We start from the raw sequence: 19,976 nt of genomic DNA, 5'->3' as shown, positions 1-19,976 counted from the left end.
CTTCCTCACATTTAAAAGAGGCAAATGTTTAGTTTGACTATCTTGTATTTTAGGTTCAGGACACATCCTTCATCCTGTGCATCGTGTATGTGCAGCCAGAGATTCCAGTGAAACAGCTCAAAAATCTGAACACGGCACCCAGCTCCAAGCTCCTTTACCATCGCTTGGACTTACTGGGCCAGCCCAGCTCTTGCCTTCATTTTAAACAGCTTGCAACTGTTGGTAAGACCAAGCTCAAGTCATCAGAACTCCTGGTGTTTTGTTTTGTGTGTGTGGGTGTGTGTGTGGGTGTGGGTGTGTGTGTCGGTATTGGCTCTGAAAACCTCTGTGTCCCTTTCTTTGCCTTTCTCAGAATCCCCCACAGTGATGCTGGCAGCTGGTAGCTTCTCATCTCCCTATGAGCACCTCAGTCAGCCAGAAACAAAGCGCATGGTGGAGCACTATACAGCCTATCTGAGTGATAACACTAGGCTCATCGCCAACCCAGGCCTCAAGGTACACACACAGACAGAAAAACAGGCAAACTATGCCTTCATTAATGTTGTTTGTAATATAAATATTTATATACATGACAAATACTGTAGTGCAACACTAACCCACAATAAATATGTGCCTCAAGATTTACTAGAGTTATTCCAATGGTCAGGTCTGTAATATATAATGGAGCTCTGCATCTTTAAGGAGGAACCACCCCCATCTGGTTTTGGCAGTCTTTTTGCATTCTTGGTGTGGGGGTGGTGGGGTAAGGGGTTAAATTCTACCTTACGTCAATCTTAGAGGCCCAGACATGTCTTAAAGATCTCAAGCAACCAAATTGCAACTTTCAGATGCCCTGAAAATGACAGCAGCAATATCGAACGGCTGTCCTGCAGAACACAACTATCCCATCAGACTTCCACTGCTAGATTTCTTTAAAAAAAAAAAAATACACACAAAAACCAAAATGTTTTTTCTTTTTTCGCGGAAATGATGGGAATAATTTGGAATCAATCTTAATAGCATTTTGAGCTACGGACGAATGTAGTCGTCCAACCCACTTGATTTCAAAATGGGGTAAATGTCGCATGTAAACTAAAATGAGTTTGATTTTTTTTTCATACCATTTCCTAAAATGTATGTCCCTGATCATCACCTGTTTACATTCTTGTGAGTAGTCTCACACTCCCTCCTGTTTATCCTGCACCACTGCAGTCTTCTGTCAGGAACGAGGTTATGGCGACCAGTCACGTCACGGATGAGTGGATGACACTAATGGAAATGAGTAGCCTCAACTGCTACATTGTGCGGCGTTACATAGCAACACCCAGTGGGGTGCTCCGGATTTACCCCGGATCATTGATGGACAAAGCCTTTGACCCAACTCGCAGACAATGGTGAGGCTTACTTTCGATGGAGTGAAGGGGCGTGTGTCTTTTTGTGTATTAGTGTGTGTGTGTCTGTGTGTGTGTCTGCGTGTGTGTTTGCGTGGGGGACATACTGAATGTATGCACTATAATTTGCTGTCATTGTTGTTTCAAGTTGATTTTAACCATTTAATCTTTGGACACTTCTCCAAACAACTTTTAGTTAACGTTTCTGTTGCATGCATTTTATAATACAAAATTGCTCTCATGTAAAATCATACATATATTCATGTATGTTCGCCCGGATACATGATGTGTTGTGTACCAGGTACCAGCATGCTGTGGCTAACCCTGGCCTCATCACCTTTACTGGGCCTTACTTGGATGTGGGCGGCGCTGGTTATGTCGTTACCATCAGTCACACCATCCATGCATCCAGGTAAGAATTTGGACTTTATCAACTAAAAACCAAAGTTCTCGTTCAAAGAAGATTTTACATTTCTGATTGACTAAATTCCAATTTAAATGCTGAATTTTTCATTACTGCTACTGGTGGACAGCGGTAGGACCACACATTTCCATATCCATATGTAGAGCAAGAATGTCATTTTGAATAAGGTAATTTACATATGTATGTGCAAAATATGTGCTCTTCATATATATTTTTTTTCACTTCTAATAATTTCACCATGCATGTACAGTATACAAGATCCACCATCCTAACCAACTACAAAGCATTAGAAATAACAAAATTACCACATACCAATAATTTTTCCCCCAATGAATGCAAAGGGTTATCATGCATTAAAAAGGGGCCTTTCAAGAATAACAAAAAAAACTGCTGAACAGAGGACCAACTATAAGTGCAAGAACCTATTTTGTGATGTTTTATATATATATATATATATATATATATATATATATATATATATATATATATATATATATATATATATATATATATATATATATATATATCAACTCATTCAATATTACAATATTATTGATGTAAGTGGTGAATGTTGAGACTGCAGTTGACTCATTATTATTTACATTTTTGGGGGGGCCGGGAGGTTGCCCCCAATTTTTGAGCTATATTGTGTACTCATCAGTATTTTATTTAGACATTTGAGTTTTCCATATAAGGCCTTCCGTATAAATAAAAAAGAATACATAAAAAAAATTCAAATCAACAATTCCCACAACTAGAATGTCCACAATCTTATGTATTTATTCAAGAAAATCCAAAGATGTCTTGTAAATTAGATACATTGTGCAAACATGTTTTCGCCTTCCAACCAAAAAAAAAAAGCTTTCAGCATTGTTATTGTATTCTTCCTACATGCCTTGTCTAAATGTGACATTGACCCACACCCTTTACCAAGAAGCTGTAGCAATAATTGCAGCAACTTCTCATCGCAGGCCTTTTTATTTGGAGGTTTTGAAAGGCATGTAATTGCAGCTGAGATTAGCCTGTTGACTTTTCCACTCCAGTGAGCCTAAATTGCAATGTACAATAGCGGCACTTGCAACAGTGTAGCAAGAACTATTTACTAGGAAATACTAGACAGTATCTGCGCGTTTGATAAATCCGGATTAGTGTGGCAGATTTAGACGGTGTAGTTTGCATAAACAGACTTTTCTGAATGCAAATGTGATGGGGTTTATTGGGGGCAAATCATTGGATTATATTAGAATGAAAATGTTTTTAACCTCTTTGCGCCTCTGGTTATTTTTCATATTTTTCCCTAGCTCGCAGATGGCCCCTGGCTATGCAGTTGCAGTGATGGGTATAGACTTTACCCTTCGCTACTTCTATAAAGTTTTATTGGACTTGCTTCCCATTTGCAACCAGGACAAGGGAAACAAGATCAGGTGGGTAGACGACAGTTTTGGTTTGTCTTTTCTTCTCTTTTTGTGCATTGTTGCTTGTCTTTGCACTATGTCCTGTTTTACTGTCAATTCTTATCAAATTACTCCATTTTTTTTATGTGTTATGTGCATTGGTGAATTCACGAAGAAAATTTGAAGAGGGAAGAGCAGATAAGCTGATTATCTTGGTATTCAGATTGGAGATGAGCCTTTCTGTATTATCTGCCCCACATTCTTTCTTTAGGGTTTCTCCTTTTTTTTTCGTACTTTATCTGATGCTTTCAATCCCTCCTCCCCGTAGTACCCCTCCGTCTTTCTGCCCCTAGCCGCAACTCCTTTCACGTCCTTTCTGTTGTCATTCAGAGGACCATATAAAGCAGGATTAACCAAGAGAGGCTGTGGCATAAAGGAGCGGGTGGGATGGCGGAATGAGTGCAATTAGTTGCTTGGTCCGGTGAGAGAAGGAATAAAACAACATACCATGTACTTCTTTCAACTGGATATGATGACTGTAAACACACAAACACTCACACATATTTTTAAATCAAGTCAGGAACGTTTTAGTGCTACTGCTCGTTTTGCTGTGAATACATACTGTATTTTAAAGGACTGAAACATAAACAAGTTATTCCCACGTGATACACTTCAACAAGCTGTGCGGCCGCCCTTTGAAACAAGGATTACTACTAATGTTAAGTATTAAGTATGAAGTATGATAGTAATGTTATCGTAGTCATTGTAGACTTTATAGACTAATATCAGCGGCAGCACGAAGTAAAGTTTCATTACTAGATTAAGTCCAAATTCCCAAATGGCAGTTTAGAATAAATTAGGTGATCGCTGTATACCAAATACATGTTTTCATCCAGCATAAGACATGTTGTGTCTGTTTGAAAGGGGGGGGGGGGGGGGGGGGGCAATAGTATTTCAGCAGTACAAAAGGAGAGCTTGAGCAATTTCTCTAACAAAATACGAGCATTCCCTAACAGTTAGAAAAATCTGGTCAAGCTTGTGTTTGCGTGTATGTGTCTTTAGGTGTTTTATAATGGAAGACAGAGGTTACCTGGTGGCCCATCCCACTCTCATTGACCCTAAAGGCCATGCCCCTGCAGAGCAACAACACATCACCCACAAGGTAAACTGAACACAAACATACAAATGGATATCAATATTCATGAACACTCGATTTTGTGGTATTTTCACTGAATAACGATTGTGCTATTACTACAAAATAAAAAAGCACCTACCAGTAGTTTATGTGTCGATTGGCTTTGACCTTTTTTTTTTAATCCTTTAAAAAGTTGAAACATGATATAAGTATTTACATAAAACATACCAATATCTCAAATGTGTGTGAAACTATTGTTTTTTGTTGTTTGTCAGGAGCCACTGGTTGCCAATGATATACTGAACCACCCCAACTTTGTGAAGAAGAACCTGTGCAACAGCTTCAGTGATCGCACTGTGCAGCGCTTCTACAAGTTCAACACAAGCATTATGGTAAGAAAGCGCTGGATAAAGCAGAGCCTTTCAAATCCCCGATCGAACGCTGCCATCGCGTGGTTTTATTTGGTGGTGCAACGATGAACTCGTCATCGATTCCTTTTTGTGTCTGGAGCGTTCTCCAGTCTTTACATATTCGCACTTTGTTTCATTCTCAGGGGGACCTAACCAACCTTGTCCATGGCAGCCATTGCTCTAAGTATCGTTTGACCCGAATCCCCGGCACCAACGCATTTGCCGGTATTGTCAATGAAACATGTGACTCCCTGGCCTTCTGCGCCTGCAGCACAGTGGACCGCCTTTGTCTCAACTGCCACAGGTACCGTCTCGCCCCCACACTTACCTTTTTACAGGTGCCTTTTGAGAGAGTCATATCTACGTTTCCTCTGTTCTGCCTCATCAACGGACTTTTTCTTACATTCTAGAATGGAGCAGAATGAGTGTGAGTGCCCATGTGAGTGTCCCCTAGAGGTAAATGAGTGTACTGGCAACCTCAGTAACGCTGAAAACAGGTTAGTGCTGCTGTTCTTTACATTGCACAGGTCTTTTTCTTGTACAAAGTAAATCTTTTTGAGTGCCAGGTATAACTATGTATGAGTCTTGCCATGAAATGACAAATAACCGGTGAATGTAAATGTAAAAGCATATCACAATGTTCACATTTTCAAATAGAACAAATACAAAAAAAAAACTTTGAATCTCTCTTTGTTAAAGTGTTCATTTAAGTTGATGTCCATTCAATATTGACATTTGCCCACCCCTGGCTTTAATTTTTGTAAATTTGCCTCATGCCGTTGCTTTGTGTGTGCATGTCTGCCTTAAATGTCAAAGAGATGTATGCTTCAAGCTTTATTGTAAATATCTGGGTGTTTCCTATTTAATTGTTCTGACTTCTTCTGTCTTAATACTGTTGCTGTCTTCAATTGTCCTCCTTTATTTTTGCCAAACTGTCCATCAATTACTGTCTCTCATATCTCAGCTTTCACCCACCTCCTTTGTGAGTGTCACATCCGCCTTTGCTTTCAGGCAGACATGCAATTATTATTTTTCATCAGATATTTTTTCCTCCTCCTTTTGTCAAGCAAGAGTTACTCATCTTTTGGAAGCTTTTTTGCATTAATTTACATGCAAAAAGACAACAATCATTGCAACATGTTTCATGTTAAAAGTATTTCCTGTAATGCATTTTTCAGAAATCCTAGCTGTGAGGTTCATCAGGAACCAATCAGCTTGAATGTCATCGATCCCAGTCTGCAGGACACACTGCCTCAGTGTATCAACACTCGCTGTAGTCAGAGATACAGCAGCAGGTAAACTTGCACACTGTGTATAAACGCACGCGCTGACTTACCGATTAAGAGTTTTTCTGACTTTTCTGTACTTATGAAACCAGTTCAAACCCATTGTGTCAAACATGTGAAACAGTGACTTCATTAGGTAGCGAGAACTATCAGGACAAAATTCAGAAAGTTAACCGAACAGAGAGCCCAGTACAACTAGCCAACAAAGTGAAAATGAATGTTGGCTTCTGAGAGAGTGGCTCTTAGGGCAACTTAAATGAGTGCTTAGTGACGTTGTCAATTTGGTCGTAATGGAATTGGATCAATCTGCCATTACTCCACGGTAAACTTTTTTTTTTAATTGTGAAAAGCTAAAAATGAAACATTTTCATTTTGATATTGTTTGACAGGTTGCTATAGCAATTCAAAACATTGTGTTGAAATTCAAATGCTGAAATTCAAATTTTAGTCGATGGATTCTCGGATGAGAACAACCAGTCATCAAGCAGGTGTGACCAGTTGTTCAGTCCCATCTAGTGGTCTTGAATAGAAAGAATTATAACTTGAAGATGATTTGGAGGTTTTAAAGAAATCTTTGTTCATGTTAGTCAGTTTGTCAAAAACAAAACAAACAAAAAAATCAACGTTATTCCCCTAATATAAGGCACACTCTGTCTTTTTTCCCAGAAATGAAGGCCAAAAGTATAGGGGCATCCTATAAACGAATCTTTTTTTTTCTGTCACCATTGAGGAAGATTGATCTGTCAGCCACATAAGCCAAATTTTGATGCATAAATTTTTATATCGGCCATATCCTTACACAGAATAATTGTCGTAACAGGACGAGCTGAAGGGGGATATCAGTTGGCTGTTAGCAGCAAGTGCCTGTGTTAGCTGAGGTTGTTACAGCATTATTTTCAATAAAAGAAGCGAGCAGACTGAACCACCATCCGAGTTCATCCTTGTTCACCCACAGGAATATTACTAAAACAGGGAGGATCATTTAAAGGTTATTTTGTCTCCAGCTGATTCAATTTCCAGCGTTTCTAATTTTGACAACCCAAAATGCTTTTAGTCAAGTGTTAAGTTGAATTTCTGTTCCATTTTATTCTGACATTTAATGCAATTCTAAAGCAATTGAAAGTAAGCGCATACTTGATGAAGTAGGAAGAAAGGGGACACCATGTTTTGGCGGGAATTAACGTGTGCGTAAGAGAGCAATGAAGACCAGTGAATAATGATAGCTTGGACTTATTGAAGACTAACATCAAGTTGCTACTGTTCTGAAAATATAACCGACATTTCACATTTTCCCGTTGAAATGAAATTGAAACTAATAAGTCTCTATTCTGTCTCAGTGACTGCTTCGGTGTTTTGGAGTGTGAGTGGTGCATGGTGGACAGCGATGGCAAGACCCATCTGGACAAGCCATACTGCGCCCTGCAGAAGGAGTGCTTCGGGGGCATTGTCGGTGCAAAGAGTCCATATGTGGACACCATGGGCCTCCTTGGTGAGTCATTTATTAGTTTGTCATTTCTATTACTCTCAAGACACCTGCAGTAGTAAGAAACAACACTGTCCTCTTTTATGGTGCTCCACAAATTGTTTGTAGAGCACAGAAATGCAATAAATTACTCTTCCTTTCCTTCAGAAATGTTTTTTTCTATTGCAAGCAAATTGTCCATCTGCCTGCCGTTGGATGTGTTTTTTAGAGAGCAAAAAGAAATGCAAGTACAAATTGTACCGGCAGCTCAGAAACCATTTTCCTGTATGCGTCTAGTTTGTCGCATCAGGTGGCATCTAAAAGGCTTTCTAACTCATTTCTGAAGCCTGTTTGTCTGTATATGTTCTTTAGATGAGGAGGTGGCTTCCTTGAACATGATCAAGAGTGCTCCTGTGGGTCCAGTTGCCGGAGGCATTATGGGATGCATCATGGTACTGGTATTGGCCGTGTACGCGTACAGGCACCAGATCCACCGCCGTTCGCATCAGCACATGTCGCCACTGGCGGTGCAAGGTATGACCGTAACACTCAAAAGCATCCCCTGTGGATAGATAAATATCAAGAGCACCTCTTAGAGCTTTACAATTGTCTTCATAGTAGCCAAGTCCTACTTTTGTTTCAGTGAAGCACCTCAAATAATTTCAATGCAGTTTGTTTGCACCCAGATGTCACAAGACAGCAGCCACGCAATCCTATGAGATAAAGCTACTCAGCTGACATAGTTCTCAATGACAACTATTAAATTCTTTTATTTATTTAACCTGAGCGCAAAATCAGCAAACGGGTTGAATGAGGTTTTAGATGATATCTGAGGCTAACCCGGCCGTTTTTATCAGCACATGTGTTTGCTCTGGCATCGTGTTCCTGTCTTTGTTATGTTCCTTTTCAATTTAAAAATAAGCAATGGTGTTGCTGATGTTGTATGTGTCTCAAACACTAATTGGTTGTCACGGCGTTTTTTTTTAAATTCTCAGGATCTGTGCAGTGTGATGCTTCACTAGTGCTCATGTTTACAAAGAATCTATCTTACATTCTAACTCAATGTTCCTATCCCCTCCGTTGCACCAGAAATGTCAGTGAGAATGTCCAACCTGGATAATGACAGAGATGAAAGGGATGATGACAGCCACGAGGACCGAGGCATAAGTGAGTTGTTTTTTTGCAGGTATCACTTTGCGTTGATGTTGGTCTTTAAAATGTGTGAATTAAGCATTGCAGTGTGAAGACTCCCCTGTTTACTGATTACTGTGCAGTTTTTTTTTGACAATTGAAAACATTTACCAGGTGTCTTGATAAAAGGTTTCTGACAATCTTCTATTAAAATACAGATAGGAGATGCACTCACCCCCACACCGGTGTTTCAAATGAATCATGTTTGTGTGAATCCTCACTGACTAACATCTCCCTATTAAGTGAGCCACAATAAAGATTCGATTGTATTCTAATTGGTGAGGCAGTACTTCATCACCAAGCCGCCAGTTTACTCTTTCTCTAGCAGTGTGCTGATCTGTGAATGTGGCACATGCAGCAGACAAGTCTGCATACGAAAATATCCCTAGAGTATTTACTGGTTATCAGAAACTAACACTGGCAACAATTTTAGCTAATGTTCGCCTTTGCTCACCGTTGAGCTTGGTCTATATTTTAGTTTTGATCAAAGAAAAATCAGTGTGGTCAGATGGTCACTTAAGAGATGGGGCGGTTTCCTGGTCATGGGCAGAGAAAATTATGGTAATCTTGATTTTTTTATGTAAATTATCCAAATTGTAATGACACTTGTATCAATAAATTTCCAATGGCTCGCAAACACGTTTTTGGACATAGGCAGATAACTAAAGCTTGATATGGCTTTCCAGTGTCCAGCCTATTTGCATACAAGTTCTACTTTTACACACTATCCTTCTAAATTATGTGTATGCTCTGCTTACTTTCAGTAAGCAATACTCGATTTATCGCTGCGGTGATTGAGAGGCACACCCACACTCCAGAACGGCGACGGAGGTACTGGGGAAGATCTGGCACAGAGAGTGACCACGGTAAGACACTTAATCTTATTTTTTACATTGGCACAAAAGTTACAGGACGCAGAGGACACATCATTTAAGGGGGGCTAGACTCCAGCTCATCTGTGACCCTGAAGATAAGTAGTACAAAAATAGATGGGTCCACTTTAGTCGCACTCAAATAATTTAGAGAAGTATGTATGTTAGAGAAGTACCTTTTTGTGATATACCGCCTAGGACTCCCCGTTTTAGCTCCACAACAACATGGCGGACTATAATTTGCATGCAAGGAATAGTGGCGTGCTAACTTTTGGTGCTAGCATAGTAACAGCAGCAATCCACTATAATTTCTCCAGTAATTCTCCAGTTATTTCTCCAGTAATCTCCAAGCAACAAAAGCATTCACACGCAATGGATCCAAGGTCGTCCTCGGATCCACAATAGCATAACTCACTCGTCAGAAAGCAATATGAAACAAATAGCAGATCTGATGTTGTGTTTTGTATTGTGGGTTTGTCAGACCGTCAACAGCGAAAACACGGGGAAATATCCAGGTCTTTTCATGTTGTAACTAGGCCAGTATTCATAACAGCGGGCTCAACTGTTTACAGCCAAAACTGTTAGCAAGGTGGAATAAGTTGTTTTCACACACATACAAAAAAATGTGTCTGAACATGGACAACTAATCCATCAAAGTACTATCCAGATAATAGTAGTTGAATTTATGAGCATGGATACCGGTAAATTGAGGGAGCTTTTTATACCTAAGTAGAATGAAAAACTGCTTTTGAAGGCTAATTTCGGAGGATGTATTACTTTCAAGAGCGTATTCTACTTGGGAAATGACATGACTTTTGAGGTTCTACTGAATCGCACTATTGATTGTTTTTAATTGTCCTATTGTGAGTGCGTTCTCTCACATTCACTGGATGTGGGTGGACGGACAGTTCCTTTCACGTGGGCTCTTCACGCCCACGCAAGGCAGCGCTTCAGAGCGTCTCTTCTAGTTGTTGCATAATCGATGATGACAGGGAACAAACGATAAGATGAGTGGGCTCAGAGAATCTTTCTGCGCCGTGTTTAAGAACATAGCAAACATGTGATGAAACTATAGAGATAAACGTGTTGTGTAACAGAGGATGAGGTCAACTTTAGCATAAGCCAAACGGGACAATGCATAGCTTGAATTCATATTCAGCAAAGCATTCTTTGGTGATAGGCTTCCTATTCATGCTGCTCACATGCAAGGACTCTAGAGTAGAGTAGGTGATAGGAGTTTCGTGGCTCCCTCAAGGACACTGCCACTCGTGACTTTCCCCACAATGCATAAATGACGAAAGATGAGACATCGGAGCGCAACACAAAAGCTACAAGGAAGATGAGTTAGAAATAATAGAGGGAGTACGTGGGTGTTAGTCCATCAGGAAATAAAAGGAAATGCATTACAAAGTTGACGCTTTTAAGTCGCCACTTTGCCGCGCCGGGTCAAAGGTGTTCGCCTACGCCCTGCTACTCTTAAATATTAGCTTGGAGTGAACCGCTCGGAATTCTCCCACAAAGTGGTTACAAAGGACAAATTAGCATTTTGATTCTGCATACTGCTCTCATTTACGCATATGGCAGTCAATTGAATACGGCCTTTATTTTACAACTCTAGTTTTTATCAATCCAATTAAAAAAAAAGGGGAAATTTTACTTTTTAATGGCTTGTATACAAAAAGGGTCATTGGAATGCCTGCTGAGCCATCGAGTGTGAAATTGAACAGCTAAGTGAATCTTGCCTTATATTCTTATTTCTGAAAATGGGTCCTTGAGCGAACCATTCTGAAACTTATGTTACGCAACGTATTGCGATCGTGATGTGCACATTCACAGTGTCGTGGACGTAATGCTTCCTCCGCCTCTCAAATGCTCATTTTTTGTTGTGCTCAAGTAGAAGCTACCCAAGACTTAATGATAGGCTCCACCCTAGTTGTCAGGGTAACAAAAGCCAGAGCTAGCAGTATGTGGGCGTGGCATTCAAATATTATTTTGCGTAAGAATGGTCCAGCTCCTTAAAACAGGCTCATTTCAGCTCAGTCATGTCACGCATAAAGTCTTTTATTATTCTTGTTTGACGGAGTATTTTTGTGAAAGCATGCCGCAGACAGATATTAAATTGACTGGAAGCTGTTTTGGAAAAAAAAAATCCACCATGTCATTTTTACGTCTAAGATTACCATTTACATTCCTAAGAATGTACGCGCAATTATTTCATGATAGGACAAATGATCTTAACAACAGCAAATATGTTTTGGGTCAGGGTATTTTTTTGTATGCGTTTGTGCTCTGATCTCAAGATTGTTTTAAGTATTATTTATTTATTTGTTGCGGCACCCTGTCACACTTTTTGTGTGGCCCACCAATCACATTTATCACCGGTTGTCCTGCTGGCCAGTTAAGTGTCTTGCTGGCAAGCATTTCTATGACCTCAGGCTTGACATTATGCGCAAGAAACAGAGAGAACTATTCACAAACATGCGTATATATTATTTTAAAGTATTTTAATTGTTGTTATTGTGTGGTAAATTGGCAACATATGGTGGAAAAGAGCCTGGGGAGGGTCTTTGTTTGGGTGCCAATAAGGAATGTCACCTCAATGTGCATGAACAGGTTGTGTTTGTGTTGTAATGCTGGATGCCTTTACTACTGCTTTTAAGTGGTTCCATTTATTTTGCCAGTGCAATAAATTGGACGTTTTTAGATCATTAGGGATTATTTTTTCCCGGCAGAAAACAGAAACCACGAGTTGGGAGAAAAGAAAAACACTTAATTACAGTGGTGAGATGGAGCATGTAGTCTTACAGATATTGTCCACACATAAATTGCTACCATGTTGTTCTTTTTAATCCTCTGGGGAGTTACACCATATCAAACTAAATGCATAGTTGATTGTCACCATCTCATGTACAAGAGCTGACATTTTGATTGTAATTTCTGCTGTTATTTCAACTGACTGTCAGTTTGTTCTAACAGAAAAACTAATTACAAAATGAAGAGTTTTGCCACCACCTAATTAAACATCATGTCAGCAAACTGAGGTGTTCTGTTAAAGAGTTTCTTCTTCTTTTTTTTGCATATTAACAGCTAAACAATAAAACATAACCAGAAAAATTGGAAGAAGTTTTGCAGGTGAGATGCAAAACATATACAGTACCGTACGCAAAGCGATACCTGCAAAAAACAACTCACTTATGCCTCGGCCCTCGTGGCTTTAGCAAAAAGATCTCACCTCGTCATACATCAGTGTACATAATCATATTCTGTATACAAATGATCATTAAAAAATAAACATTTAGAAAAATGAACCTAACACATTGAAACCATACAAGAAAAATTGATACAATATCAGCCTGAATAAAAATAAGAGGTGCATCTTTGTGTTGATGCGGCTGCGATTATTATTATTATTATTTATTTTTTTTAACATTGCTTTGTCACCATTTTATGGCTTCTTGCTATCAAGGAAAGACGTTGAAGTGAAGGCTTTTGATTTAGTAAAGTGCTTTGTCACTAATTTGTGGACTCTATAGGGAATCATAGCTGAGGTACATTCATTAATATCTTTCACTCTTCTGAATTGTGACAAGATTTTTACTTGAGTTTGCACGATCAGGGATTTTTGGGGTCGATCATAATCACTATTCAGCAAGTTTAAAAATAACAGATAACTGAGCACTCATTCAATTACAAAAAGATGTCTGTTTAAAGCGTCTATTCACTGCTCATAAACGGATATATTCTGTATAGTATGAAATTAACTATTAACATAATATCCATGCATTCAATGCCAGGGATGTTTTTTCACGTTTTTTAAAAGTTTGGACATTCAATCCCTGATACTTAAATGGTATCTATTTAATATTTAGCTATCTGGAAATTAATGTACTTAATGTAATTAAGAATGGATTTAATACTTAAGGATCTGGGATTTAATGTACGGACTTTAAAAAAAAAAAATGAAAATATGTCCCTGGCATTGAATGAGTTAATAAAAAAAAATTAATAATAACGCATTTGTGCCATGATTTAACAATCTTTGCTGTGCTTAAAACTGACAGAATTCCATAGATAAAAACATCACGACATTCATGAAGTGGCCAGACATTGTGAAAGTTAAAAACTAAAACAACTTGAGACAGAACTAATTGATGCAAAAACTTACTGTAGTTAAATTCCTCAATTGTAAAATGTAAAATACGATAACTGCAGCATCAAAAACATTCCTAAAACACACACACACAATCAAATGATCCATTTCACTAATGCAAATAAAATGAAAACATTCCTATAACATATCATTTGCAGAACCGATCAATGACATCACTGAAATTATGACCATATACAGTATATATATATATATATATATATATATATATATATATATATATATATATATATATATATATATATATAATTTTACATTTACCAGTTAATCAAGAAGCACAATTGACATCAAACATGTAAGGAAGGTTTATACCCACTAAAGCTCAGTGGTGGCCGATTACATTGCAGCACAACATGGTACTACTGCGAAGATCTGAATTTGTGTACTGTTGGAAAACCGTCAAGCTAAATAATTCAGTCGTGCACTTGCCTTCTCCAGGCTACAGCACCATGAGCCCGCAAGAGGACAGCGAGAACCCGCCAGGTAACAACGACCCGCTTTCGGCTGGCGTCGACGTCGGTAACCACGACGACGACATGGACCTGGACACCCCACCTCAAACGGCAGCCTTACTCAGCCACAAATTCTACCCCTACCGACACACGCACACGCACCACCACCCGCTGCACACGCACCACCTCCAAGCGGCGGTCACCGTTCACAGCGTGGATGCCGAGTGCTGATCCCTGTAGGAAACGTACTTATTTCGACATTCATCATCATTGCCAGTTTTTGTTTTTCCACAGAGCTGAACTCAAGAATGTGTTCTCGTAAACACACTTGAAAATGAGAAAACTTTTTCTCCCCGTTTGTTTTCTGAAGGAAGCGCGCCTTTTGGACTCTTTTAAGAGCAACCTAGAAAACAATAAGGCCCATTTTGGGAAATCTGGAGGCTTAAACCTGTGAGCAACACGAAAGCAAGTGACTCGATCGCTATGAAGGCGAGCCGCCGACTTCTCACCCGTCATCGCTACTGGATCGCGGGACTCTCTTTCACCTAGTCCGCATTCACAAACCCTCTGCTTATTCACCTTAAAAAAATACTATGAAGTTGAATGATTTTAAAAAAACAAACAATATTTATTCAAGTTGCCAGACATACAAGCGCTGCATCTGGTCATGTGATATTTGTCTACAATTGCAGTTTCTTCAATATGTGTAAATCAATGAGCCTTAATCACATGCTGGGTGGTTGCAATTCAAAACAGAAAGCGGTTTGATTGTTCTTTCCATACCATTGATAGCCATCTTCTGGTGCATGGATCTCAAGCTGGAGATCAAACTTATTGAATCAACGCTCCGACGGCATAGCGAAATTCAACTGGAACTATTTTTGTGTCCACTTTTTGGACGGAACGTTCTTTCTGTGCCGTCTTACAACAAAGGAGTTGGCAGCCTTTGGCGTTCTTTCCACCGGCGCCGCTGCGAGCCGAAAAGTTTCCGAACATTTGCTGGGTCCTGATACCCGGAGTCTCTTGCGACGCGTATGCAGAATTGTACCGGACTCGGGAGCGTAGACGTGCCCAAGTTGGAAAATCCTTGCTGTTGAAGAAGAATGGGAAGGAGAGATGCTGCTGTTTTACCAAGGAGAGGCCCGGCTGCTATTTCCCATGTGGTTAACCACTCAAAGTGTGCGTGGACATTTCTGTGTGGTTGCTGGTCCGCACAAGAAAAATGACAGGAAGAACTTGTGTGTTTGCGAGTGTGCGTGCTTTTTCACTGAATGAATTATGTGTTGTTGTTTTTTTTGTTGTTTTTTTTTCTCAAGTTAAAACTATAGAATATAGTTGATTAATCCACTTCTAGTTTTCCTTCTGATGAAGAGTCACATGATGGGATCTGCGCTCAGTGGCTTCGATTGTTTATGGGGTCAGATTTGGACTTTTCGGTACACACGTCTATTGTTTACCAGAGATTCTTTATGTAGTGTAGTGACAAGGGAGAGTTCGAAATAGCTATGTCTCCGTTTTTATTGTGGCCAAGTGAGCCTGAAACGGTCCTCTGATGTTGGGGTTGATATGAAAGTGTGTTCACGGCGCCTCGCTATATTTTGGATGCCTTGGATATGTTTTACCTTCATTTTGTTTAGGTCCATATTGGATGGAAGTCAGTACTTGGAAGAATTCATACTTACTCACTTTTACATGAGACTTAAGAGTTTTTCAAAGTTTTAACGTGTATTGTCAAAGAAAATATGGAAAGAGAACGGTACATTTTTTTGAAGGGGGGGGGGCAGATAAATGCTGATGTGTCATATTCTGCTGTGAGCAATGCAAACAATGCCCTACAAGCTACATTTTTTCTGTGACATTTTTTAGAAGATTTACTCCAAATGGCAAGTTTGCTCAACAATAAGTAAAATAGAGTAGCCAAAGTAGTCAAGACCCAAACTTGACTTGTGAGGTTTTGCCCCGAATTCAACGATTTATTATCGTTCTTGTGACGTCCGTCCCTCACTAGAAAATAATTGTCACACATAATGTGACTTTCAGACCTTGAAGTGGGAAGGACCACGCTGGCAAAGCAAACGAAAAAAAAAAAAATATTAGACTGAAGCACACAATTAGAAGTAATAATTTTACCAAAAAAAATTGCATCTGAATTTGGCCAAAACAAGTACATTTACAACGTGTATTGTAACTCTTAATGACTTTGGACTTGTTTACTGATGGAGTTTAAAGGTCTCAATTCCAGTATAAGCAGGTGCCCATGGCTATTACTGTGTTTTTTTTTTTTTTTTTTGTAACTACCGTAATCTGGGCATTTCTTTTTACATTAAAGAGTTTTAAACAGTATTCAGCAGCTGTTCTATATGCCGTGTGTTTTTGTGTACAGACATAACATTTAATCATGTACTGAAGGATGTACATCACCCCCTTGTACTGTATCATATAAACTTATCAAATTGAGATTTATTGCAATGTGAATGTGATAAAGTTTCATTTTATAGTTAAATCTGTGTTGTCATCTTTTGTACTTTTTGTCAATACAGTGGAACACTCCATTTGCATTTATCATTCACCGCGCTTAAAAATTGCTGCCTTGTTTGCACTTCGGATGGCAAGCAGTAAAACCACAACCGCCACCGTGCAATATCTGCAACAGTCGACACTATTTTTGAAGCAACCTTCATGACACCACAAAAAGTCAGTCTAGTGAAGTACAAAAAAGAAAAACCTGCCCCCCCCCCCCAATACGGCCAATTCGGCATATACATTAGTTAGCGACTGATAGGCACATTGTTTATCCCCGAGGCGGGTAGCATCATCCCTCTCTTGTCTCTATGACTCCTTACAGTAAGTGTCTTTTCAACTTCATTAGTTTGTCGAGCACTGTTGGCCAGGCTCGGCTCCAGGCGATTTCTCCGTATCCAAGCACCACATCTGGCAGTCTTTCAAAAGATTGACTGTGCTCCTTCTAAGGCTTACAACTCAAGCGGGAAATTCATCTCGGCCACTTGAATCTGCAATCCTATTTACCCAAAGCTCATGACCATATATAATCAGACTGGTCATTATTGGAAAGGGAACTAAGACTCTTAATTATTTTGCTTTTAAGTTGTGTTGGGAATCACTCCAAACGCACTATGCAATATACTTCATAAGGCTTATATACTTTTTCCTCCTTATAAATACTTATTTTGAAATTGTGAAACACAAAAAACATTTTTCCATAATGCTGAATGTAGTTTCTTTAGTTTGAGGGAGCCGTGCTTGTATTTACATGCCAGGTGCATCTTGGGGTTAACTTTAAAAAAAAAAAAAAAGTTTTGATGGTAGCTTGGGCTTCACCTACCAAAAAAAAAAGAAAAAGTGGCAATAAATCCATATTTTGAGATGTACTGCCAATACTGTCTGGTAGTGTTTCTTTATTTGGCCTCTTCCCTTTTTGGAGACTCGCAAACATATTTTTTGAACACCCCTTTAAAAATTCCTTCACGCAAACATGGCCTCAGACTTTCTCCTGATCACACACCTCTAAATAGAGGTTACGGTGCTAACAGACGATAAAAAAAAACACACACACAGATTAGTAATTGTGGGTCAGTGGAGCTCAAATTTTGTAGGTCCTTGAAAAAAAAACCCTCAAAATCAAATTTTAAGAACAGTACTATACTGAATATTCCAAAGTTCAAAGAAGAATCCAGAACTTCAACAGAAACAGAAGACACTTCATCAAGTGGTTTCTGTCACTCCCTCAACATCCTTATTTAATTTCATTGGGGCTTCCTGTAAAGAAATATAGTCATGACAGTAGAAGGGGAAACAAGGAAGCGAAATATGATTGTCCATATACAGGACCATTGAAAAGTAACTCCCCTATTTTCAAAGATTTATCATTTATTCTTGTTGGAATATTTTTCTCATATTTGTATATGTGCTCCATGATGTATTGCAATTAAATCTATGTTGTTGTTTTCTTTTCAGATGGATTTCTTGGTTTGAAATTTGAAAGCCTACTGCAGTGGCAGAACGTATAACGGATTTGAATGGATTTCCAAGATTAATATGCTGCTATAGCTGGCCATGATCCTGTAGGGCAGTGCTTTTCAATATTTTTTTTTTTGCTAAACCTCCCTAGAAAAGATCCCCCCTTCTCTCCTTAATAAATGGTAAATAAGGTCATTAGCTATAAAGATTGTATGTGTACCTATAATTGTACCAATGCACAAAATACATACAATAACAAAAGAAACAAGCAATACAAATCAACATTCGATAAATGTTAACTTTACTTTCTACTGGGTTTATACAAGTTACGAGTGAGTCGGAAAGAGAAAAAAATAAGTTAAAGCACATCAAAGCGTCGTCCATATGATCTGCAACATCAACACTGGAGCTCTGACAATGAGTGAGCCACTGCACCACCTGGCGGCGCGGATGTGCAATTGCGCTTGACAGCAATTTCAGAATGATTGCTGTGGCACATTATTCCCATTTTTTTAAATTTTTTTAAATCCCGTTTTTTAAATTATTGTTATTTTTTTTGCAGTGCCCCCGTTTTGTTCAGGAAATAATCGTTGCCAATATTGCCAACTTGTAAATTACCATTTTAGAGTCAGTTCAGACACTTTTTTAGGCTTTTTTAGGCATATTTCAAACAATAAACAATCTAAGATCCCAGAAAAACAGAACAATTATGTAAATCCCATACAATATGGAACACGCTGGAAATCTGACAAAAATATTGTATCAATGGATAAATAAGTATTTTAAAACAGAGATAATTTTTTCAATGACATGAGAAATAACTATGCTAGTATTTTAGTTTAACATTAGAGATGTTAAATGATCCTTCACCTGGAGCTAAAAATGTGCCAGACGTTTGATCCTATTGTCTTATTCAAAAGTGTAAGACAATTAATTTGCAAATGGTCTCGTGCAAACCATTGTAGGCTGTTAATCGCCAAGATATTAGACACGGGGATCAAACCGGCGACTGCGCAGCGATCCGACAGAACAGTCATTATGCTCAGCAAGCCATATGAAAGAATGTTCTTGCCTTCTCTGCTGTCACTAGTTCTTGACTTTGCCAAGCATACCCAGTAAATTAGAGCACAGAGCTCGGTGTCCAAGGACCCTTGGGTCATTTCACTCTGCTCTGCCAGCAAGTACAGCAGGCATGCACTCGCAGCAGATTTACCAGCCCTACTTTTATAAAGTCGCCTGGCAAGTGATCATGCAAACACTCTTGCATCAAGCGCATTGATCGGGATGGATGGATGGATGGATGGATGGATGGATGGATGGATGGATGGATGGATGGATGGATGGATGGATGGATGGATGGATGGATGGATGGATGGATGGATGGATGGATGGATGGATGGATGGATGGATGGATGGATGGATGGATGGATGGATAGATAGATAGATAGATAGATAGATAGATAGATAGATAGATAGATAGATAGATAGATAGATAGATAGATAGATAGATAGATAGATAGATAGATAGATAGATAGATATGACATTGAAGCAGTTCAGAAAATGGATGGATAGAGTAAGGAAAAAAATGAAGATATTTTTATTCTGTTCCAACAACATTTACACTCCTAACAAGGTTTTGAGAACGTGCTGATGACCACAAATAAGGGAATCAATTGAATAGGGGAGTCCCAACATAATCGTCTCCATGTGTTCAGGTCAGCTCTTTTTAGTAGGTCACAAGCACCTGCACCTCTTTTAAAAGGAAGTCAGGGTGGGAATCTTTGACTGAGTCACGATTGGATTCCTATTTTTGGGTATATGATTTGATTCAGA

At 39.0% G+C, this 19,976-nt stretch overlaps 1 protein-coding gene and 1 long non-coding RNA gene across 2 annotated transcripts in view; one reads left to right on the top strand and one right to left on the bottom strand.

Annotated features, from left to right (window-relative positions):
* The window catches only part of cachd1 (cache domain containing 1), a 56,858-nt gene extending 40,191 nt beyond the window's left edge, over positions 1-16,667 (top strand). The window contains exons 13-27 of the mRNA XM_088425613.1: positions 54-222; positions 353-495; positions 1,192-1,373; positions 1,672-1,782; positions 3,096-3,218; positions 4,251-4,350; positions 4,599-4,715; positions 4,877-5,037; positions 5,144-5,230; positions 5,912-6,028; positions 7,357-7,508; positions 7,854-8,015; positions 8,571-8,648; positions 9,437-9,538; positions 14,151-16,667. Coding sequence (XP_088281739.1) covers positions 54-222; positions 353-495; positions 1,192-1,373; positions 1,672-1,782; positions 3,096-3,218; positions 4,251-4,350; positions 4,599-4,715; positions 4,877-5,037; positions 5,144-5,230; positions 5,912-6,028; positions 7,357-7,508; positions 7,854-8,015; positions 8,571-8,648; positions 9,437-9,538; positions 14,151-14,395 — 2,049 coding nt within the window. The 3' untranslated portion in view covers positions 14,396-16,667. The remainder of the gene's footprint in view (positions 1-53; positions 223-352; positions 496-1,191; positions 1,374-1,671; positions 1,783-3,095; positions 3,219-4,250; positions 4,351-4,598; positions 4,716-4,876; positions 5,038-5,143; positions 5,231-5,911; positions 6,029-7,356; positions 7,509-7,853; positions 8,016-8,570; positions 8,649-9,436; positions 9,539-14,150) is intronic.
* The window catches only part of LOC148417234 (uncharacterized), a 93,571-nt gene that overhangs the window by 68,096 nt on the left and 5,499 nt on the right, over positions 1-19,976 (bottom strand). The gene's annotated exons all lie outside the window — the stretch shown is intronic.

This window comes from Hippichthys cyanospilos, chromosome 10 (genome assembly GCF_059441005.1).
Source record: "Hippichthys cyanospilos isolate Australia breed blue-spotted pipefish chromosome 10, RoL_Hcya_1.0, whole genome shotgun sequence".
Lineage (NCBI taxonomy): Eukaryota > Metazoa > Chordata > Actinopteri > Syngnathiformes > Syngnathidae > Hippichthys > Hippichthys cyanospilos.
Note: the sequence above shows the minus strand (reverse complement) of the source record. Positions and strands in the feature narration are given on the sequence as shown.